Here is a 24,221-nt window from a genome sequence, read left to right as displayed (position 1 = left end):
CCATGGCAGCATTGAAAAAACTTTCTGCCGCAAATAATCAGTTTTCCTTGAATTTATAACGTTCGTCGGCAATGTATTCATTCTAAATATGGTTTATTTTGCGATTAGAATTTTTTCTATGGAAAATTACTCTTCTGGCATGAGTGACTTAAGTGTTACGACCTGATCGCATAATCTCCCTATCTATTATCAGAAAAGCTCTCCTTTTTCCCATTATATATAATCAAATAATAAAAAAGTAAATTACAACATTACGAGACATAAAATGCGGCATGGAAAAACCACTACAAAGTATAGACAAACAAGAAAGTTAAATTCGTCGAAAAATCTTATAAAATAAAATATTACATGTCGAGTCAATAAATGGTTAACGGCAAGTCAAATCTATCTGATAACCGTCATAAAAGGGTACTGGTACCACATTCGAGAGGAGAACATGAAGTTAACTCCAGAAGTATGGAGTTGAGTGGAGCGAACTGTATAGTAGAATTAGTAACCATAAGAATAGAGTTAAATGACTTGAGATGGACGAGCTTGAACAATAACACCAAAAAAAGGAGATGCACATGGATCAGCCTTCTCAACGAATACAAGTGATTGAATGCTACGCATACCAGATCAATGGAGCCCGTCGAGAATTACCTAACGCAGTAGGCGGCTTTCTTCGAACGCCAAGCTGCTTTTGGGACCTACACTAGATATATTCACCGTGCAGCCGAAACAGATGTAAATGAGTGGTAATCCAGAGATAGCTGATAATCCCATTGGCAATGCTGATTACTATAACTTCATGGATGCAGCACTGAATAGAACGGTGACCAGAGTAGCCATCAATCTAAGGGTAATGACACCAAAGGGTGATGATAATCAATTTTGATGTCGAGGATAGCAATGCTTCGATGATTCATGATACTTTGCACCTCAGAAAACCTTAATTGATCTTCGCTTTGGCTGCAGAGAAGCAGAAATATGGCAGTTAGGCAACTTCTAACACAGCCCCTTAACGGAACGCGGCATCTATCGCACATTAATCAACGTTATAAATCCCAGGCGAAGTATGTAATGCCTCATCTATTTAAATATTCTGATTTACGATAGGAATGGGGAAACCCATGCTTTCAAATGATTTGCAATTGGAACCATAGCTATGATTTAGCATCCAATTACCAAATCTGGTAACTTCTGCAGGTGCCTAATTTTATTTCCGAGAAAAAAACTAAAAACTAATGCTAACAAAAAGTTACTTTCACTCAACTTACTAAACGAAGGTTTACTCACATATTTCTTATCGACCTCCTTCAGAAATTTTTCCGGGCAGTCAAGAAACATCTCGCAGTCTCTTCTGACAGAAGATGCTAGGTCGTGTTCTTCAGCCTTTTCAAGGTTTCTGATCAATATTGTGAAAGTGAACTCAGTTGGGGTTACAGCAGATTCTTTCATCACCCTGTACGTCTCCATTGCCTTCCCCACCATGTTGGCTTGAAAAAATGCTCCAATTAACTCGGAGTAGGCCCTGCTATCGGGTGTCAGCCCCTCCTCTTTCATCTCTGCAAAGAGATTCTCAGCGATTTCGACTAGCTTGTTCTTCCCCGCCATGTAGATCATGTCACTGTAAAGACGTAAATCTGGTTCATACCATACCTCCCCCCGGATAAACCGAAAAACCTAAAGAACAGTAAAAATAAATCTCAGAGGCAGGGATGGAAACCAGAGAGCAATTAGAAACAGAAGAAAAACAGAGCAACAAGTATTTGATGCCTGCTTCTCTAAGTTGAGGGTACTTCCGCTTTACAATAAACCAGAGGAACTACTGAACTGCGCATATACTCATCACTGTACGAATTGGGTTCAAGCTTTCCCCATCTCAATAGACTCTTGACTACGAAGGAGGACGGTTCATTCGACTAATTCCTAGCCTTTATATCTATCTCTGAGATGTCCGGATGTTTCAAATCTCGGAAGGCATGCAGAAAAAAATGCTATCCCCACTCCGACCAATACATAAATTTTACCAAAATATTAAATCATAATTAAGGTGAAGCGGGGTCAGGAACAACGAAGCTCTTCACGAAAAGCAGATCCCTTTTGCAAGTTCCTTATTACGGGTGGATACTGCAAATGATCGGACTAACGGCGTAAACAATACAAGACTTTTCAATGTAGACGCTAAGATGATCATCCGACCACAACAGCCATCGAGAAGCGGCGTTACCTGCAGCGCTAAATCCCACTTATTCTGGCGTTGAAGCTCCTCAAGCACGGCAATCAAGTCGACCTTCAACAACCGCTTAATCCTACCGTCGAAGACGAATTCCAATTCACTCGACGACGACGGCAACGACTTAGCGAGCTTCAGCGCTTGCACCGCCTGAATAGCCTCCGTCGATATAAACCGACTTCTCCAGAGCTGCCCCCTCGCACCGGCGTCCCGAAGACCGCACCTAACCCTAGCCGGAGCGCAGAACCTCACCCGCCACTCCCGCCGCCCAACGAACCTCCCAATCCGGACCGAAGAACCAGAGACAGACTCCATAGCCAAAAACCCAACTCTGATACCTCCTCAGGGGGGTTATATAGGCATCGGCCTAGCGTTATAATCACCGGATGGTGACCGCACCTCATTACGATGAAGGATATGGAAGACGGATGACGGAAGATGGACAACGAAGACACTGGCGGATGACGGATATCGATAACGGACACGATGATGGAAGACGATGACGGATGATGGAAAACAAAAACAACGGCGGGACAGACACGATGACGGATGATGGAAGACGGACACGATGATGGAACCGCACAGGGCCTTGTTCTCTGTTTGGTTCTTTTTCTGTACAAAAAAGAACAAATTTCGCACATTCGAACAAAATTAGAACACCAAAGCGAACAATAGAACAGCACAAAATTAGAATGAACAATTCGCACAAATTTATACAAAAGGAACTAGACAACCATGTCTAGATGGAAGACAATGACGGATGCTGGAAGACGAATACCGATGACGGATGACGGGCACGATGATGGATGACGGGGTGATAAATGACGGAATGATAGGATCGATAACGGATGACGAGCAATGGATGACGGATTATGATACGATGACGGATGACGGTCGTCTCGAAGCTTATCCTCTCCGGAGAAGAGTAGCGGCTCAGAGAAAGAGAGAGGAGATGGGGATGAACGTGTCGAAGAGGGTGGAGAGGAACCTGGCGGAGTCGAGCGAGCTGGTAGAGGCCTGCGACGCGGTCTACGACGAGCTGCTCGCGCTGGCCCAGCACGCCTTCCCCGCGGTCCGCCGCTACCAGCTCGCCGACGGCGCCGCGCGCCTCCACGCCCTCGTCCTCGCCTCCCACGCCGTGCCTCTCGTCCGCCGCTGGGCGCCGTCGCCGCCGCCGCAGGCGGCCGTAGACGCCGCCCTCCGCCGAGTCGCCGGCCCCGGCGCCGGCGGTCTTACCCGGCCCCAGTTCCGGTCCTTCGCCGTCGAGCTGTACCGGTCCGCGGTCCTGGCCGGCGCGGGCGGAGCCCTCGCCACCTGGACCCCGGCGGGGATGGCCGGGATAGCCGGGCTCGGGCTCGCCGCGCGCGCCGGGCTCGAGCCCGTGGCTCGCCTAATGGCCGCCTACGCCGTCGGCCTAGCCGCCGCCGTCTGCGCCAGCCTGACCTGAACAACCACCCATGACCCATGACCCACTCTCTGTACCGCGAATCATCTCAAACTCAGTTTCTTCTTCGTTTTCTGAAGAACACGACGCTACTCATCTTCCTCGGAGTCGAGCCCGGGGATGTACTCCAAGCTCACGTCGAACACGACCGGGCTGTTGGCGCTCACCCGCGGCCTCCCCGGCGCCGACGCCAGCCCCTTCGGAAATGCCAACTGCAGGAACAGCGGATCACGATAAGAACCCCTCCCCCCCAACCCCTCAACCCCCCGTTGGAACACGATAACGGAGGTCTTACCGAGCCGGGGATGTAGAGCCGGCGCCGGCCGCCGACCTTCATGCCGAGGATCCCCTCATCGAGCCCCTTGATCACCTGGCCGGACCCCACCCGGAACGTATACGGTAGCCCCTTCTCCAAAGAACTGCCGTCCAATGATAAATCATCAGATGAAAGTTAGTCGGAGAATCGGACGGCTGGGAGTTGTACCTGTCGAATATCTGCCCAGATGGCACCATGGCAACATAGTTCGCCACCACCTGCGGGAAGAACAATTTAGACAGAGAGAAATTGTAAATGAAGAGTTAAAACAAGATTATTGAAGAAATTATTACCTGATAACCAACGGGTGGGTTGGGGCCTTGCCCGACCTTTATGTCCTTGTACTGCAGTCCCGATTCTGTAGTCACCATGGGAACCTGCAAAACTCCGACGGAGAAAATTTCAGCCGGAATAGCAAGAAATTTCAGTTTGCACTAGATTAAAGACCCAAGGAGAGAAGATTAAGAAAACTGGGGACCATGAAATATGCTGTAAATAATTAAAACCAAATGAAGATTAAAACAATTTTGATCCTTTCAAGGAGCTTAGAAGCATAAAAGTTCAATTCAAGGCAAAATATGAGGCCGACAAGTATGCAAAAGAGAAATTTGAGGGCAATCGGAAGAAATGGCGTTTGAATCAAATTGATTTCTTGTAAAAAGTGAAGAAGATGAGAGTGCGTGATTTTTTTACCCACATTTTCAAGCTCCTTCTCGCATTCGTCATCGCACAACTTGGGTTTCTCCTCCGGAGGAAGTCCTCCGCCGCGGGATTCAGAGCTGCTTAGACTCAAACCAGAGAGCACGGAAGCTCCAAGCAGATTCCGACGACCAACAGCAGCGAAGCTTTCGCTTCGTGCGGATCCGGAGACTGCGGCCTGCTGACCAGACGCGGCACATTGAAGAAATAAGGGTTTTTGGATCTTACCGTGGACATAATAGATAGGTTTTCCAATCGGGCGCCTCTCGAATTTAGAACCTGCGACGAACAATTCCCCCGATCAGACTGCAATTCTCGCGATCCAGCGTTTCTCGAATTCCCATCCCCAATTCTCGCCAACCGAATAACAACGAAAAACGCACCAGATCGCTCGGCGTTACCTTCAAAGCTCGAAAGAGATTGATGTGCCGCAACGATTATCAATGTCCAGCGGAAAAATGCGAAAAATTGCGAGAAATGCGAGTGCCGAGAAAATCGGAGGAATTCAGGTAACCAATGCGAATGCTAGATTGAGGATGATGCGCGTGAAAATCGGGAGGAGAAATTCAATCGAGGGATTGTTTCGGAGTGTCACGCACCTAAACGGGGAACGAAAGCCGAAGAGGTTGCAGAGGCCATGCCCTCCATCTCCGCTTGAGCCGACCCAACTCGCGTGGATAGAGCGGGTCATCCGTGACCATACTCTTAAATCCCCTCGAATATTATACGATTGATTGATATCCCTTATCATTTATCCACATAACCCAAGTAAATTTTAATTTTACCACTGGTGGGCCTTCCCAAGGTAAACCCTAAATCTTAGAACATCGTCATCGTCGTCCAAAACCCGTTCCTGCTCGTTGGTCGACGATTAAACCCCTATTCCCGTGATTAGGGGCGTGTTTCTTGTTCGAAAATCGACTGATTATCCCGAACTGAGCTGATCAAGCTAGGGCAAGAACAATTTGCGCGTTCTTTGATCGATTCCAAGGAAAAATTGAAGAGATTCTTTCAACTCACCAGGCAAAGATTCAGACTTGCGGAAGAAGCGACCGACAGAAAGAACAAGGAATTCACCGGAGAACGGAATTCGACGGCTCAGAGCTGTCGATCCGCCGCCGACGCCACGATCGGCAGGTACGGCGTCTTGCCGAGGACGCAGGCGGCGACGCCGTACAAGAAAGAAGCGACGGCGAAGACGAAGATGCCGTTGTAGCCCCATTCGAGGATCTGAAACCCGATGCCGCCGGACGGCGTTCCGAGAATCCTCTGGAACAGCGTCGGGAGGGCGAGGAAGACATCCAGAACGACCGCCTGCATAGCATTGAACCTCACGTAGCGGCTGAAACTAGGGTTTCGGACGACGCCGAGGTAGAGGGCGAAGAACGCGACGAAGCTGGCGTAGGGGACGGCCCGGTAGGCGGCAAGCAGGGGGAGCAGGGGTTCAATGGCGAGGGCCATGGGGGGGAATCGGGCGAAGAGGAAGCGGCCGTAGTGGAGGGAGTTGAAGAAGGGAAGGGCGTAGGCGAGAGAGGAGAAGAGGCGCTCTGTGGCAGGGGTAGGCCCCTGATAGGACATGGCGGTGGCGGCGCCGCCGCCGCGAGTGGAGAATTTCCCGGCAGCGTGGCGGAGCTTCATCGCCGGCGGCGGAGGAGCTCTCGCGAGGGTCCGGGGAGAAGGCAGCGGCGTGAATCGGAGCAGCGAGACCGTCGCCATGGCGATTAGCTTCCTTCCTCCGACAGAGACTGCGCTAATGAGAGTGAAAAATTGACCTTGATCGGTGGTATTTATAGAGGTCCTCGTGTAAATCTTGAAATCGTCCCGTCCGCGAGGTTGGACGAAAATCGGGACGGAAATTCGTCCGAGACGAACAGACGGGACGATTTTTGTCCACTCGGACAAAAAAATAGTCACATCCAGAGGTCTCTGACAAAAAAACCGTCCCATACGCGTCCCTGCACTGATTCTGAACATCGGACGGGACGATTTTCTTCCCGTGCCATCCATCGTCCACGTCCCAGACAATCCGGAACTATACTAGTGCAAGGACACGGACGGGACTGTTTTTTTGCCCCAAGACAAAAAAATCATCTCGTCCGCGAGGTTGGACAAAAACTGGGACGGAAATTTGTCCAGAGACGAATGGACGGGGATGGTTTGCGTCCACTCGCACAAAAAAATAGTCCCGTCCGGAGGTCTCAGACGAAAAAACCATCCCGTTCCCGTCCCTGCACTGATTCTGACTATTGGACGGGACAAGCTTCGTCCCGTTCCTTCCATCGTCCACGTCTCAGACGATCCGGAACTATATTTGGAAGTTTGGAAACTTATATGCTGGCAGTTTTTGCTGATATTGATGTTTCAGGAAGTACAATATATGGAAAAAACATAGTAATTGAATGAATTACATTTTAAGAAACGTTGAGAGGGGAATTGTAATGCATGTTTTTTACTTATTTGGATTTTTTTGCTATTGACTTGATTTATTTGTGGAAAGTTACTTCATGAAATTTGGAGGCCGATATTCAATGTCATTTGTGAAGCACTTTATAGTTTTTATGCGTTTGGTTTGATATAGTATATTTGGAGCTTTGTTGAGAAATAATTCAGGTTTAGTGGAAGAAAAAGGATTTTCATGTCCAAAAAGAGGTCTTCGTGGTCAACCCATGGAAGAATTATCCCACTGGTTTCCACTGATTTTATTGGATTTCATCTACATCTTTGTGTAGGCTTGGGTGACTTGGGAGTTGTGATAGTATGCTATTGGTAATTTAAGTATCTCCCAGTTCTGGGACAAAATTTTAGTTTTTATATACCAACCTAAGTTGTCTATGAATTACTAGGTACATAGGAAATATATAATTATTTATTTAATGGATATCAATGATTTTAGAAAAGTAACCTAAAATAAAATAAAAATGCAATAAATTAAATCATGCCATTCCTATCAGCTTAATATCTTAGGCCCAGAAATAAACATAGTGAAACACAAAGTGTGGGAAACTGGGGGAATTGTATAAAGGATATTTGGGCAAAGTGAATATATCTATCTAAGAGCATGGAGGTACCAACTGGATTAATTTAATGATTTACAAAAGGACATAAGTTTAACTCTAATCCAAGCCAGTTCTTATCCACATTTAAAGCCTTTTTTTCATTTATAATTCATGTTTTACAGATCATTTTATCTCATGTTTTACATCTTCAAGACTAAAAGGTCCAACAGCTTCTGATTGATACATGTTCAACGTTTAAATGGGATTCAAATATTTGTCTCAAAGCTTTCTGAATCTTGTGTCCATAAAGATATGTTAACTCAAAATCTGCCACACAAAGATTCAATGGAGTCGTAGGATGTGGTCCTTTGTGAATGACAAAGGACCTGGGTGGAAAATTGTAGGTCAAACGTCATTTTTTTCCATAGAAAAAAGTCGCTCCCTAATATTTCATTTTTAATATTTGTGTTCTGAGTGAAGTACTGAGTAGTATTTATCATGTAACCAAATGGTTTTTTACCCGGAATACATATATATGTGTATTATAGGGAGCTCCAAGTGTGCTATGAGTAGAAAAAATGGACCAACTATTGAACAAAGCTCAATCTTCTCTTAGGGATAATCATACACAACACTCATTCTACATATGATGTCCCCATAAACTGGGTAATAACTTTGGTGTGTAAATAGAAGGTCCCCCTTCGAGCCTTGCTTATTGGGACATAATTTATTCAATAAGAACTTCCCAGAGATAGATGTTGGAGTTCATGGTCTCAGTCAACTTCATCCAAAATCAATTTTTCCATGGAAGACTGAATTGAACACAAATTTTAAAGCTGAAAACACGAATGATAACATCACTGTTCCACAAATCCAATTCACGATTTCTTGGCTCCTTGGATGAGTCTTTTTGAGGCCTTAAAATGTCTAGACTTGATATATCCATCAGATCTCCAGAGCATTATATTTCCTCATCATTACATCAAACTGGATTACCAAAAAGATGATTTCATCACCATCCACTCTCATATGAAACAGAACTTGGGAAGAGTCTGAGAGGAAAGAATACTAAAAATTTACAGGCGTTGGTGTCAAAAATTGGGTGCCCTCCCCAATTTATATTGTCTTGAAAAATTTTATTTAAATCCCTATAAAAATTTCATAAAAGCCACCATCCTGGAGAAAATTTCATAAAAGTTGCCAAACACAGAGTATATCCACTATCGTCAAAAATCTGATATATGTGGTGCTTTGTCCCACTTGTGAATTTATTGAATTACTCATAGGCCTAATAAATTTTATATCCGTTTTTATTGATTCACTATATCTACACGTATTAATTAATCAACAATGATTTTAAACTAATGCATATGATGAATTGTTAGCCTATGGGGTGCTAAGCTACACCTCATGCTCTATAAGAAAAAAAGAGCATGATAACTGTCTCATGGAACATTTACCATCATTAGTGACCATGTGTATGATCCTTCTTCTGCTCGAGACTCCTAAATGACATAGGGTATGGTTAATCATCAAAGTCTGATCAAGAGCTCTGGTTAGTATTGATGTGTGGACAAAATCATTAGATAATTTTTTTACTACATTAGCCATGGAATCTATCGTATTGTATCCCTTGAGCTGTCTCCTCTAATAACAAGGGCAAAAAATCCCATCTTGACAACACAATCACATTTTTATACTTTTTTCTGCATCTAAGATAAGAAAGTATGGTATCCCATGGTTAATAATTCAAATGTCATATTACAAAACAGAACCTTCCATCCATAATATTCTTTGGTATCTTACATTAAATGACCACATAATAACTAAATAAATGCTAAAACTTTGTTGACAGTTAGATAATACCATTAAGAGAATTATGCAAATTAATTCAGTAAACTCTTTCCCCAAAGAGCATCCACTATATGTCGTTAGTGTTTACACACTAATGGCCACAAGGTTTCCCATACTCACTAAAGGATAAGAACTTGAGATTGATAGTCTTTCTGGATATTAAATATCCTTCTAGATTCTCATTCAATCATATGAATCACTTTAGTATGATTTCATTAAAAAAATTTTGTTCATTGCATGCACTCGTTGAATTTATTTATAAGAATCACCCCTACATTCTGATGAATATAATGGATCATAGGATATTGAAATATATGTGGCCTGTGTGATCATCTGGTGGACTACACATATTTGCAACAAATTACACTTGTATAATTATTTATGAGTATTGCTAACATGCTAATTATTAAATCATATCAAATATGCGCGTCTTTTTAAAAATTAAAATGATTAAATATATTTTTAGAATAATAGTCTGATTTTTAATGGATTTTTGATATTTTAATGAAAATTCTAATATTACATTTGGTCAAAAAGTTTTTTTAGATAGAAATACATTTTAGAGATTTGTTAAAATGATTTTAAATTTAAGATGCCATTTACCGAGTTTTAATGACATCACGCCACGCATTATAATCTGATTTATTCATTCATGTAGCCAATCTAGGGCTAGGTCCAATGTTTAATTGTGCTAATCATTGAGAAAAGATGCCACTATGGCATCACAATCCACAATATCATAATGCACTTATAATATAGTAAGTACTCATCCTTTTAAGATACTTAGGAACACATGTTAGTGTGAAAGAACTTGTCGACTGAATCCATAATAAATATTCATAGAATGTGTTAGACACATCGTATCACAGGAAATTATGTAGACTGAAATTATGATAAATTTGATTGGAAAGCAGGATACATGTCATCATGAAAATTCAAAAATTAAAACGATAATACTTTTGGATGAAACATGAACACACACATGGTGAAGCATGATTCAACATAGGAGAATGTAATTGAAGCAATAAATCTCTTTTCATAAATATGAGGGAGCACGAGAATTGTCGATGGAGGAAAATTTTGGGTACATGTCAATCATTTACTTTGATTTTGAAGAAATTGAGGACATGCTTTTGAATGAAATAGACAAGCCAGATTGGTAACTAAAGTCAAAAAATCATGGCAGAATATTTGACGAAGCTAAGTATTCTTCAATGCACAGGAAATTTCGTACATTACCTGATGATGAGAAAAAATAAAAAATCAAAGGATTCAAGTTCAAAACAAAATATCTAAATATTGAAAAGGAGGTACAAGTTAAAGCTTTTAGGGTAAATTGTACTCTATCTCCTATACACATCCATACCTTTTTATCTATAAATAGATCCACATATTCATATACAAATTATCTTAAATTCGACAGCATATTAGTAGGCCTAGTGAAAGAAATTGAGTTTAATATCAATGAAATTTATTGGTGCAAATCATTGATTAAAGTGGGAGGGCAGAACAAAAGTAGAGGGCTCTCCTACGGCCTCAAATTGTCTTGATCCTATCTGAATATTATACCAGTCCATCCATATTTATGCATCCAATCCATCCATCCATCGTCATGCACATGCATTTCACTGGTCATCATTTCTCATCATTCACCAATCCCCCTTATTCCACATATAAATAGTTATATACAATAATTATTGCACATATCCCTTACCTATATATGCTATATATTTCCCATATATTCTAATGTATACTATTATTATTTTAAACCTTCTTGTCTCACTATAATTCTTATATTAAAAGTATCCCTTCCATCCCCTAATCACTAATTAAAATTCATTAGTTCCCTAGTCCTTGTTCCCAATGGAGACAACCCTTTATTATGAAAATATTAGCATGTTTTTAAGAGGAAATTACTTATATATATTATTAATTTAACACACTTATCAATGAAAAATTAAATACATAATTATAATTTGTTCAATTATAACGATGGGTATTTAAGTGAATGTGTTATTAGGCTGATAATCCTCGGTTAGGACTCTATTTCATGTACGACAGATGATGAGGCTGCAGTACAAGAGGTCCTCAATGCTGTGAGTTTACAAAATTAGTGGCATTATGTTTAGGCACAGAAATACATAGAGAAAATAACCTTACAGCTACCTTTTGACCCACAATCATCAAATATTCTCAGACTCAGGGTAAGAACTATAAGTGGAAGATTTTATCGCATCTTGAAGGAACAGTCATGACTCGATGTCTAGTAAAAAAATTTCTATCAGAAGGGAACATGGAGCCCATGGTTAAGGCACTTGGAGGATGTCAATATAAATATTTTACTGGAAATCATTTTGTCACCATTTAATTGGATTCATACAGTAAAAGGCTGACATGGATGCATGCGTGTCCAATAATAGCTAGAAATAGGGTTCAATAACCATTGTCTGATATGTACTCCATCATGTCAATAAAGACGTGATGCAATACAAAGACTTGATAGGATGTATTTGGGAGTCTATCACATTGACAAGGTGTGAATATATCCTACTTGGCAATGATGTGATGGATGACAAGGGTCTTGACCAATGACACGTGAGGATGATGGTGGTGACAGTTCTGAAAACATCAGAATAAATTGAAAATAAATTGGTTTATGTTTAGAATAAATGGGAGATAAAATGTTCCAAGTACGAAGTTAAAAAATAATAATTTTTAATTAGTTTTTAGGTTCTATGAAAATATAGAGGATTCTGAAAAAATAATAGCTCTTAAACCCCATTGAGTGAGACATTAATATGTTTTGGGTGGTAAAAAAATGATATAAATTAATTATCTTTAAATAAAGTATGCAACATAACATGTTCGAATGTGAACCTAAATGTAATGAATTCTATATTGGTGAACATGGTAGGAATTGTAAAACAACTATGAGGCTATGACCAATATAAGTTTTGGAGTAAGAAGAAATCATTTAAAGGGGACATCAAACACAGTAATAATAATTTCAGTATATTCATTTATGAATAAGAATAAGTAATTGTGGATGATGTAAATAATATTTATACAAATTAAAAATAAGGCTATGGTAGATCAGTAGCTTACATTTCAGATATTTTTGTTACATAATTTTTTTATGTACAATATTAGATATTGTTTTCTAAGCATTAATGTCTTTTATTGACACTAATTTCTGAACGAAGTCCTGAATTCTTGAAATGCAACCAACACTTGAATGGGGTTACAACACACCCAACTAGGGAACACGCTTCATTGGGGCACTGGTCGCATATTCAAAATAAAAATTATAAGCAAGTGAATCTAGTTGATGGTAAATTTAGACCCAATAGAGAGGAAAGACAACTAATCTAATATTAGGAGGTAACTTTCCAATTTTTCAATTGGGGATGGAACTCATTCTCTTTCCCTAAGGGGTATTGACCAATAAGTCTGGTGAGCCATACATCTTCTTCATGGCCACTTGAGGATGCATCGAGGTACCTACCAAGAAGTAATAGTCATCACACAAACACCAATGTGTCATCATGGACACTAGGATCTGATCGATATGATGTGGCAGTCAAGCCATCCATCACACCATGTTTTGTTTAAATCGATTGAAATAAATATTCATCCATTATTATTTATGTGTGTCAGAAGATACCTGGATTTCTTATTTCTTGTATTTCTTTCTGTTATAACCCTGAAAGTTCCAATATTGTACCTTATGGAATCGATCTTATTGGATCCATCGTATTGGGTCCCTGAGACCCAATAACATTGTAACCCAATATAAATATTGGGGTTCTACGATTGAAAAAAATAAATTTTTTTTGGTGTTTTGTCTCTAGCAGATAGGGTTTAGGCATGTGGATCTAGGGGAGTGTCTGAAGACAACATGGTATTAGAGCTCTGTTGAGAGTGATATTGCCCTACTGTCTCCAGCCAGCTTGTTGTCTCCAACCAGCTCAGCATCTCCAGATCGCTCTCCCATTCCGCACAGTCCAAACTGTGACTATGATGGGTTCTTGAAGGAGAGATATTATGGTTGGAGTATCTGAGGTCTACAATGGGTGATAAAGAAGAGAGAACGGGACCCGGGAAGAGTCAGAGTAGCCGTAGGGCCCAAGAGGCTCACCAGATGTATGACAAAACAACTCAAATAGTTTTCCTAGGTAATCCAGATCCATTCTAATGTTCTACACTAGAGCCAATTTATTGAACTTATTATGGAAGAAAATGATCTTTTAGATCATCTTTATACTATTAGTGATCCAATGGAAGAGGGCTACAAGGTTTGGAAGAAGGAAGATGCTCTGATTTGAGCTTGGTTCTTGAGTTGCATGGCTGGAGAGGAGTATAAAAACTTCTTGCTCCCGAAGATTGCTAAGGAGATATGGGATCAAGCTCACAAAGGGAGTTCCAAAGGATGAAATTAGCGTATTTACAGCCTGGTAACAAAAGCAGCTAACCTGGTGCAAGGAGAGAAGACTGTGGCTGCATATGCCAACCAACTGCAAGCCATTTGGAGCGAAATTGATCATTATTGTCCTGTTAAAAATCCAAATTCGGAGGAGAGAGGCTATGTTATGAAATACAGGCTCTCCAAGTTTCTGATGCGTCTGAATATGGAATATGAAGCAGTGGGAAGCCAACTTTTGAATAGAGAGAAGGTGCCTGACCTAGAAGAAGAAATCAAACAAATGTGTGGCGAAGAAGACAGATTGGGAGTAGTGTTAGAACCATTGCAGGGGAAAATGGTACAGGCCTAGTGACCAAAACTGTGCAACAAAAACTGTCAAAGCAAGCACCATCCCAAAGAGATCAACAATCTCCAAAATGGCAACCTAGAGACGGATTTTTCTACAAGTACTGTAAGAATAGGAACCACAACATCGATTAGTGCTGGAAGTTGAATGGAAAGCCATCTTGACTAGTCCAAGCGAACACGACTACTTACCAAGATGTGGCAAAAGATGACTTTGAAGATGAGGGCTCTGATGAGAAGAGACAATGTGTGAAGAACCTAGGGGATGAGATAGGAAGTCTTAGGGAGAAAATTGAAAGGCTCGAGAATATGCTTGGTTCTACATCACTTGCTAAATCAGGTGAACATTTTATATCATCTATCTTCTTATCATCATCTCATTTGAGAATGGACTGGGTAATTGATACTGGCACAATGGACCATATGACTCCTCACCGATCAGTCTTCTTTCATTATTCGCTATGTGATTCCATACTCCCCATTGTTGGGATTGGCTCTGTTTTTATCAGGCCACTGGGATTTCTAAAAGATGTTTTACATGGGCCAAAACTTAAGGCACATCTTATATTTCCTCAAAGACTGATAAAAGATATCAAATGCTCATTAATACTGGATTCTGATGGTTGTTTAATATTTGACAAGGTCCTCAACTAAAGGATTGGATCAGTTAAGCTGAGGAATGGGCTTCTTCAAAGTGAAGATGATCTTGGTGGTTCCATGTTGGTGGGAAGCCTGGAACCAGAGCTTGAAGAAAACAAAGAACCTGAGAAGTTCAAGCTGATAAAGTTGCTGCATTTTCGTTTAGGGCATCCATCCTTTGAAATTTTGGGGAAAATGTTCCCATCTTTTGTTAAACATTCTGATGCTACTAAGATGTTTTGTGATGCATGCCAATATGGGAAGCATAAAAGGGCAAATTTTCCTGGAACCAGTGAGCAAAGTAGCTCACCCTTTATGCTTGTCCATAGTGATATATGGGGGCCATGCAGGACTCCCTCTATCACAAGAAAAAGGTGGTTCTTAATTTTGGTAGATGACTGCACAAGGACCACATGGGTTCATTTGTTCAAAAACAAGTCAGAAGTGCCCAGGTTAATTCAGGACTTTGTCCTTATAATCAAGAATCAATATCGAGTCTCAATCAAGAAATTCCACTCAGACAACTCCAAGGACTATTTCAACAATGTATTGGACCGATTTTTCTTGGACCACGGCATTATACATGAATCGTCTTGTGTAAACACTCCCAGTAAAATGGAATTGCAGAGAGAAAAATCGGACATATTATGTCTACAGCCAGGATTGTATTATTTCATGGACATGTTCCAACTCATTCCTAGGTAGATGCTATGTTAACCTTAGTATATCTTATCAATCAGCTGCCTTCTAAGAGCTAATGACTAAATATTTTCCAGAATTGAATTTGCACTCAAGCCTACCTCTCAAGGTATTTGGGTGTACAGCATATGTGCATGTTCAAAGTCCAGGAAGCAAATTTTCTCAAACCCAGAATGGTTCAAATGTTATCACCCTGGACTAGGGAAATTCTTTATCTCTTCTGATGTTACCTTCCTAGAAGAAGAGATGTATTACATTTCATTCCAGGAAAACAATATACCAGTGCTGAGGGGAACTTGATGTCCAGTCGGAAATCACACTATTGAGGGATGCCTATGAGGAAGACAGAGTACTAGAGATACATAATTCTATTGATGTAAGCCCAGAACCTAATGGCCCCCAGACAAATCCTAACAACTCCAACCAGGAGCGGATGCAAAGTGTTGCACCAAATGAGTCCTCTACAGAGCCACCAAGCATATACGATGATGGACAAGGGGAAAACTATATACAGGATGATGGTTTGGGCTGGCCAATGGCCTTGAGGAAGGGCAAGAGATCATGCACCTAGAGCAGCAAGTATCCAATATTCTATGTTGCTAGTTATGAGAAACTCACTCCTCCTTATCGAGCATTTATCTCCCACTTAGATGAGGATGGTATATCGAGATCTGTGGAAGAGGCTATGAAAGACTTGAAGTGGAAAGAAGCAACAGACCTGGAAATGGAAGCACTAGAGCAAAATAACTTGGAAGTGGTTCCAGTACCATGAAACAGGTAAATTATTGGGTGTAAATAGGTGTATACCATCAAGTACCATTCAGTTGGGTCACTAGAACGCTATAAAGCCAGGCGAGTGGCTAAGGGCTACACCAAATCATGTGGAATTGATTGTGGTGAGACATTTGCCCCTGTAGCAAAATTGAACACGATGCGTATATTGATAGGAGTGGCAGAAAAATCAGGATGGCAGTTACGACAGTTTGATGTGAAGAATGTGTTTCTTCATGGCGATCTAGAGGAAGAGATCTTCATGGAGCTACCACTTGGGTATTTCCCTCAGACAACGGAGAAGAAGGTATGCCGATTGAAGAAAGCACTATATGGTCTAAAGCAGTCTCCGCGCGTATGGTTTGGCAAATTCTCTCTGGCTATGAAAGATCTGGGATATAAGCAAAGTAATTGGGATCATACTCTATTTCTTTGGCATACCACTTTAGGGGGGGTGGTAGCACTGCTAGTGTATGTTGATGATATTATCATCACTGGTGATGACAAGGTAGATATCCATAATTTGAGCACTCAGTTATCAAAATTGTTTGACATCAAGTCTCTTGGCCTTCTGAGACATTTTCTGGGCATTGAAATTGCTTACTCTGAAGGAGTGTTCATCTCTCAGAGAAAATATACACTTGATCTGTTAAAAGAGACAAATATGTTGGACTGTAAACCAACCACTATTCCTATTCACCCAAATATGAAACTTGGAAGCTGTGAAGATGACAGTCTTGTGAACAGAGATCAATATCAAAGGTTGATTGGAAAACTCATATATCTAAGCCATACTAGGCCAGATATCTCTTTTGTTGTTGGGACCTTAAGCCAGTTCATGCAAAACCAAAAAGAAGCACAAATGAGCATTGCTCACTGAGTACTAGCCTACGTGAAAGGTATAGTGGGACAAGGCGTGCTACTCAGGAAAGAAGGTGACATTTCTCTAGAAGTGTAGATTGATACAGACTATGGAGGGTTTGTCGTGGACTGGAAATAAACATCAGGATATTGCGCATTCATTGGGGGAGCTTGGTAACTTGGAGAAACAAGAAGCAAGATGTGGTTGTCAGGTCCTGCACCGAAGAAGAATTTCGAGCAGTTGCCTAAGGGATTTGTGAAGCTTTGTGGATTAGGGGAATCCTTATGGATTTAAAATTACCCCAAGACAAACCTGTCATACTACATTGTGACAGCAAGGTTGCTATTGACATTGCTCATAATCTTTTTCAACATGATCGTACCAAACATGTTGAGATAGATAAGCACTTTATCTAGGAGAAGATCGACAAGGGTAGTGTGAAGATGCAGTTTGTGCCATCAACCAATCAAGTGGCTGATATCTTTACAAAGGGGTTGGCTGGGAGCACATTTCACAGGCTAGTTGGCAAGTTGGGACTTCAGAATATTTACCTCCTAGGTTGAGGTTAGAAGATACATGAATTTTGTTATTTCTTGTCTTTCTTTCTGTTATAACCATGGAAGTTCTAGTATTGTAGAAATGCCCTTAAGGAATCTATCTTATTGGATCCATCATATTGGGTCCTTCAGACCCAATAACATTGTAACCCAATATAAATATTGGGGTTCTACGATTGAAAAAAAATAAGAGAAGTTTTTTGGTGTTTTGTCTCTAACAGCTTGGGTTTAGGTAGGTGGATCAAGGGGAGTGTCTGAAGACAACAATGTGCAATTTTATAATGAATTCCATGAATATGTGAAGTGACCAAATGAATAGTGATGAGATTATAATACATTGATCTCTACTCTTTAACTTGTATTATGAGTATCCCTATTTGATGGATAATCGAGATGGACATTAAATTATTCTGATCGAATAGGACTATCGGATCCTAATTATATGATAAATAGGGTTGATTAGTGTCAAGGCACTAAGGATAGATGGTGGGTACTTTTTAGAGAAATAGTTCACTGACTTGATCCACATAAATCTCTCAATGGTACTAATACCTAAGTGCAAATCAAGTTGATTCATGTCATGCTTGTATAAGTGATCTGTTGACATGAGATAACAAGCATATCGTGTGGATAGATGACTATATTATGACTATGACTTGGGGTGTATAATCATGGGATTCATATAACTCTTATCTTGGATATAGTAAATGATGGAAATATATGTCGTTGGAAAGCCGATCACACATTCCATATCTCGTTCCATGTTCATTAATACAACATATTCATTATAATGCTTGTGTGATGCTTATTATGAAGTCCATGAATACATGATCAGACTTAGTGAATTATGATGAGATCGTAATACAAAGATCATTAGTCTTTAAGCATGTGTTCTAAATATTCCTATTTGAAGGATACTTGAGAAGGACATCGAAGTATCTGGATAGAATAATACTCTCTAGCCTCACTCATATGATGAGTATGGGCGTTCTTATATCCATTTATGTGGAGACACTATAGATAAATAATGGATGCTCTTTAGTGGAACGAGTTCACTTAATTGATATGTATGAGTTCCTGAATGATATTATACTGTCAATTAGGTTCATTCAGGTCTGATGTGTAAGTAGTTCGTAGACTTGAGACGCCAAAGACGTCTTGTGGATGGATAGTTGTACTTTGACTATGATCTACAGGTTTCTAATCATGGGATTCTAAATAGTCTTAGTTTGGGTGCATCAAGAAGTTCACGAAGACTATTGAATGGTCAAGAAGTCCACCCTCGGTATAAGAGATGACAGCTCAAGGAAGACGATGAGATGAAATCTTTGGCCAAGGTAGTGAAATATCAAGAAAATGAGTTCTCCGATGATTTCCAAATGCATCAGTACTAACTCAGGTGACCAATTAGGGTTCGACAGTTGAGCATACCCTAAGTCATCCTAGGAGCGACAAGTGGATGAGGAACTATACATACATGGTAACCAATGACAAACAAGTTCCATGAGTGAGTCGATACATAGTCATGTGTATCTTCTTGTGCACGAGGTGTAGATTGGCACCCCACGTGTTGAAACCTCAACCTATCAATCGGGTTAAATCGTTCCAAAAGTAAATAATTTATATGATGATATGGTTAATTAATTTTGAAGGCCAATAAAGGTTATTGGGCCGTTGGAGTCATTCACTAGAGGGATACATGGGCCTAATAGGTCATACGTAAATGGTCTCTGGACGTCGAAAGATATACTTATGTTTGGGGTTTTTACAAAAAATACACACTTAGTATAAATAAGGGAAGGCCTTGAACAAAATTCATCCAGGCCAGGATTGTTCAGGGGCCTTCCCCTTCTTCTCCCTTCCCTACACACCTCCTCTCCACTCCGGATGTAATCAGGAGGGCGTAACAATGACGACGGAGGGTTAACAGAGTTCACAAGGGTGAAGGAGGAGATTTGACATGCTGAGGATTGTATGGATACTTCTAGAGGCTGCACATTTGATTAGCTTGACTCGTCTCGCTCAAGGATCCAAGAAATCTCAGGTGCCATTAATGATTTTAATGATGCCATTACCATTTTGTTGATGTCTTCCATTGTGGATCATTTTGAATTGTTTATTCAGATCAAGGCCTGTAGAACCCAATAGTAAGAAGTAGATGCTTATAATTGAGTGATAAAGATGGGATCATCCACCCTTGATATAAGATGAGATTGACTTTAAAAAGACAATATAGTTAAATATGTGCCTAGTACAGTGAGAATATTTTAGACATCTTTCTTTAATGATCCTCATTATGCATCAGTACTAACTAAATGATGGATTAGGGTTTGATGATTAATCATACCCAAAGTCCTTTGAGAGTCTCATGCCAATGAAGGATTATACTTATATGATAACCAATGACAGTAAAGGTTCCATTAGAGAGTTCATTTGATATTTATCTTTTAGAACATGAGGTATATCTTGGCACAACATAGGCTAAAAAATTAAAATATCGATTGAGTTAAATTAATCATTAGTTAATTAATTTATATGTTGATATAGTTAATTAATAAGGTTGTCTAATAATTATTATTGTGTCATTTAAGTTATTAACTAGAATGATTTATGGGCCTAGAAGGTCAAATGCATAAGATTAAATGACATTGGTGGATATACTTAATATAATGAAATTTTGAGACAAGTTTTAATTAAAGTATAAATATAAGAGGGGCACCCATTTAAGGCTCCCAGGCTAGCTTGAGCTGCCCTCCCCCTTTTTTCTTCTTTCTTTCTCCCCCAACCAAAAGAGAGTATTGACGGTGAGAAGATCAACAAGGTTTTCAAGAAAGTTAGAGAAGAAGAAGTGGAAACCCAAGGGTCCCTTAATCACGTAGTTATTTCTAGAGATAGGATACTTCAAAACACACTCCCAAAGAAAAACTCAAGGGTGTAAAAAGTTCCCCACAAGGTAAAAAAAAAGTTTGATTTGTTTTAGAGATCAATTTAGATTGATTTTAGCTTTGGCTTCTTGGGAAAATTTTTCCAAGCTTCACTTTATGGCCATGACTCAACAGGATCCAGTGATGAACCTTTGTTTAAAGGGTCCAGATTAGCCATTCATATGGTTCCATGGTTCTTTGATATCATTATCTCATACTTTAGTAGCTTTTTCGTACGGTCTCAGGCTTCTTAGATCAATGTGACTTGCCTAGGGGTCATCTCTCTACCTAAGGGAAAGATGATGGATGCAAAAATTTTTACTAGAAAAACGTCAAGAGGCATCGTCAACATCTTTAGAATGCAAGGGATTTCCATGAGTCTCATTGTCTTCAAGCCACTAACAAAGTTTATCATTCTATCAAATAGCCCTATGATGTTTCAGAAGGCAGACAACATCTTCCACTCATCACGAGAGACTCTCATGTCATTATCCATAGTAACAAACTTTTGAACAACCATCAAATCAACATCATCTCACTTCTCTAGTCTGGCATTCGATATGTCATATGTATTGTTCCAAATTGTTGGATTGTCCAATGGGATCTGGTTACGATTTTTGTATTTTATATATTTTCTTGTTGATGATGACGAGCCAATGATCAGATATATATGACCAAAGCTCTCAATTGAGAAACATCATTCCCAATATAACTTCAAGGTGATGACTACATTGGCCAATATAACTACATTGGCCTACATCCCTTCAGCTGCATCATCTCCATCACAAACTATAGTAACACCTACAATCTAAGGAGGAAATAGTACTACTAGAATGTGTGCCAAAGTCAAGGCAGAGTGGACAACGATGAAACAACCTACAATCAATTTTTTAAGCTTTCGAAGAGTATGATGAGAAAAGACAGGAGGAGAGATTGGGTGGTTATTGATAATGTCAAAATTTGGAGTTTTCATTCTTTGTTGGTGTTTTTGACATTATTCAATAAAAATATAAACTTGTATTCACTTAGTAATTTTATCTAGTGATGAGTATAAATCATTGCCACAGTGATTAAACGGTGACTAAAGATTTAATATTCTTAAAAATAGTAATTATTGTGGTGACATGAGGTATGTATAAAATACAGAGTCAAGTAATGAGAAAATGTGAGGCAAGATACTAATAACTAATATTATAATTATGATGATGATAACAGTTAATATATAGTAAAATTATGATTTGAGAAGATCAAGCAATTGCGAGAATGAAGTGACAATAACGCGAGGAATCAAGGGCGCGAGGTAAAGAGCGAGTCATATAAGGTAAATGATTAGACAAGATGGTGACATGAAGGTGGTAAGGTATGATTGGATATTGTACGGGAGAATATGATGCCTCATCTTTCTTGATCACCTACTCTAGGAGCGCCACGTGTTCGTTCGGGAGAAAAAGATAGCCCATTTTGCAACTGCTTATTTAATCCTGACATGGCAACGTGTTGTCGCGTGCCATGTCATCTTCTCTCTCTCTTATTTCTTCTTTTTATTCTTTTTCTATTAAATGACAAACTAACGCGTGTCATTTTTTCCAGAAAAGCATCAATCATTTAGTGATTTCCTGATGTGGAAATGCATTTTTTCACTCCACATCAGCATCACTGTGATTTTTAACCAGTTGTAGTACTACACATGTTCACCACGTGTACTGTCACACTTTTTGACTTTTCTCTTTCTCTTTTTTCTTCTTTTCTCTTTTGATTATAGCATCGCATTTATTGAGTTTGAGATCATGTTTTTTAATATTGGTCCACATTACCCCTGTGAATAAAATGAATGGAACATGTTAGTCAATAATTGGGGCATTATGGCATAATTGCTCCTTTTCACAATGATTATCGCTGCTAATCATTGCGGACACTTATGGTTGTCACCGTTTGATGAATCAAATGGTGACACGTGGTGGAGGACATTTTTAAAGCAATAATACCTTAATAAGTCATAATAAAAATAGATAAGTCATAAAACATAATATATATTAATTTTAAAAATTCATATCTCCATAAATATAAGGTCAAAAAACTCATAAAATTATATTCCTAATCAGTAATTGAATTTATTTTAAGAATACGATGGAAAAAAAATAATTATAAAATATGATTAAATCCAAAACTATAATATCACTCTAAAAAATATACTTATTCATTTAAATGTTGATAATACGCATTTACATGAAATATAAACATGTAAATGTGTTCATATTCAGGCCATCGTGCCTCCCCATGAGCCCTCAAATTACAAGCACATTCTAAATAAGTTGCCACCAACTATCCACCTAATGAACAATGATACCAAGAAGGCTACACAAATTCTCGATGGTCCATGCATCCACTATCAAGGACACTCTGGGTACATTCACTAGAATATTTACCAGCATTTTCTTCATGACCCCCTACATCTTGTGTGTGGCAACCTTTATCACCTTTGAGCCAAGAGGTTCAATACTTGTCTTCGGGTCTACTTGCACATGATCTTGAACCCCTCGTTGTCAAGGATGATCTACTATGAGTTCATAAGATAGAAAAACTGTTCTATAATCTCATTCTTTCTCTGTAGATCATCCTCACCGATGTGCTATGGTTGTACATGTTAGGGATGGAGCATTCTAGTCAGACATGTGAACAACTCCAAAACTTTTACCTTATCTGACACTTGAACAACTTTCATTTCTTTGAGCCTAGGGGGTCAGTATTTGTCTTCAGCTGTAACCAAGAGGAAGAGCAGCTCTAATGGTGGTGCACTAGAAAGAGAGGAGGGAGGGGGAGAGAGAGAGAGAGAGAGCAGGAAAGAGGGATGCATGAACACCTACTCCAGTAACTGACAATCATAAATGTCAATCTATTTTTAGTAATAAATTTGTGCATTTGATGTGATCACTTTCATTCAAATGACCATAAATAGATGTTATTAATGTTCAAATGATTTATTGCACTTTTAGGATGAATTTACAATTTTTCTTGATTTTATTGTATTTCACCAAAAAATTAGCATTAATTTCATGACTAAAATAGTTTTAAAAGTTATAACATATTTATTTAGATTTATTTAAATTTTTTAAGGGGTTTATTATATTTTAAAAATATTCTTTTTATATATTCTTTACATTTTTATGGAATTTTTTGACATTAAATTCATAAATAAAATAATTTTACGACCCAGAAAATATTTATATTTATTTAAATATTTTTAAGTGACTGTGTTGACTTTTTTTACAACTAGAAGTGTTTATCTACCCCACGAATAGGAGGAGAGAAAATTGGATGGCTAAAGTTCAATATGATATTTACCGGTCCAAAAAGAGTATCAAGCTGAAATTTTGGGGATAAGTCCACCTTTCCGTCTTCTATCCATCCACCATTTTGAATCTATAAACAGAACCCCCATCCATACAAAATAGGCACCCCGTGATTTGTTCATTC

The 24,221-nt window shown here is 39.6% G+C and overlaps 4 protein-coding genes across 4 annotated transcripts; 1 reads left to right on the top strand and 3 right to left on the bottom strand.

Annotated features, from left to right (window-relative positions):
• Positions 1-294: 294 nt before the first annotated feature.
• On the bottom strand, positions 295-3,165 carry LOC144706174 (uncharacterized). The gene is made up of 3 exons (XM_078579090.1): positions 2,213-3,165; positions 1,279-1,665; positions 295-951 (listed from the first exon to the last, which is right to left on the bottom strand). The coding sequence occupies exons 1-3, from the start codon at positions 2,531-2,533 to the stop codon at positions 922-924; spliced, it is 738 nt and encodes a 245-aa protein (XP_078435216.1). The 5' UTR covers positions 2,534-3,165; the 3' UTR covers positions 295-921.
• On the top strand, positions 3,162-3,744 carry LOC144706177 (uncharacterized). The gene has a single exon (XM_078579094.1). The coding sequence runs from the start codon at positions 3,171-3,173 to the stop codon at positions 3,663-3,665; it is 495 nt and encodes a 164-aa protein (XP_078435220.1). The 5' UTR covers positions 3,162-3,170; the 3' UTR covers positions 3,666-3,744.
• Positions 3,707-5,433, bottom strand: LOC144706175 (FKBP-like peptidyl-prolyl cis-trans isomerase family protein). The gene is made up of 6 exons (XM_078579091.1): positions 5,277-5,433; positions 4,676-4,956; positions 4,272-4,355; positions 4,147-4,196; positions 3,958-4,081; positions 3,707-3,874 (listed from the first exon to the last, which is right to left on the bottom strand). The coding sequence occupies exons 1-6, from the start codon at positions 5,323-5,325 to the stop codon at positions 3,752-3,754; spliced, it is 711 nt and encodes a 236-aa protein (XP_078435217.1). The 5' UTR covers positions 5,326-5,433; the 3' UTR covers positions 3,707-3,751.
• A 201-nt stretch (positions 5,434-5,634) lies between these two features.
• TIC20-II (chloroplast import component Tic20-II) lies at positions 5,635-6,432 on the bottom strand. The gene has a single exon (XM_078579093.1). It carries the CDS (start codon positions 6,391-6,393, stop codon positions 5,776-5,778), a length of 618 nt encoding a protein of 205 aa, XP_078435219.1. The 5' UTR covers positions 6,394-6,432; the 3' UTR covers positions 5,635-5,775.
• Between the last annotated feature and the right edge of the window lie 17,789 nt (positions 6,433-24,221).

This window comes from Wolffia australiana, chromosome 7 (genome assembly GCF_029677425.1).
Source record: "Wolffia australiana isolate 7733 chromosome 7, ASM2967742v1".
Taxonomy (NCBI): domain Eukaryota; kingdom Viridiplantae; phylum Streptophyta; class Magnoliopsida; order Alismatales; family Araceae; genus Wolffia; species Wolffia australiana.
This window is presented reverse-complemented; position numbering and strand designations above follow the sequence as displayed.

Coding starts and splice junctions, on each gene's coding strand:
- LOC144706175 (XM_078579091.1), bottom strand. CDS start 5,325: ATGGAGGGCATGGCCTCTGCAACCTCTTCGGCTTTCGTTCCCCGTTTA. Junction 4,957..5,276: donor GGCTTTCGTTCCCCGTTTAG/GTGCGTGACACT, acceptor TGTTCGTCGCAG/GTTCTAAATTCGAGAGGCGC. Junction 4,082..4,146: donor TCTGGGCAGATATTCGACAG/GTACAACTCCCA, acceptor ATTGGACGGCAG/TTCTTTGGAGAAGGGGCTAC.
- TIC20-II (XM_078579093.1), bottom strand. CDS start 6,393: ATGGCGACGGTCTCGCTGCTCCGATTCACGCCGCTGCCTTCTCCCCGG.
- LOC144706177 (XM_078579094.1), top strand. CDS start 3,171: ATGGGGATGAACGTGTCGAAGAGGGTGGAGAGGAACCTGGCGGAGTCG.
- LOC144706174 (XM_078579090.1), bottom strand. CDS start 2,533: ATGGAGTCTGTCTCTGGTTCTTCGGTCCGGATTGGGAGGTTCGTTGGG. Junction 1,666..2,212: donor AGTGGGATTTAGCGCTGCAG/GTAACGCCGCTT, acceptor ACTGTTCTTTAG/GTTTTTCGGTTTATCCGGGG. Junction 952..1,278: donor AGGAGGTCGATAAGAAATAT/GTGAGTAAACCT, acceptor GCTTCTCTGCAG/CCAAAGCGAAGATCAATTAA.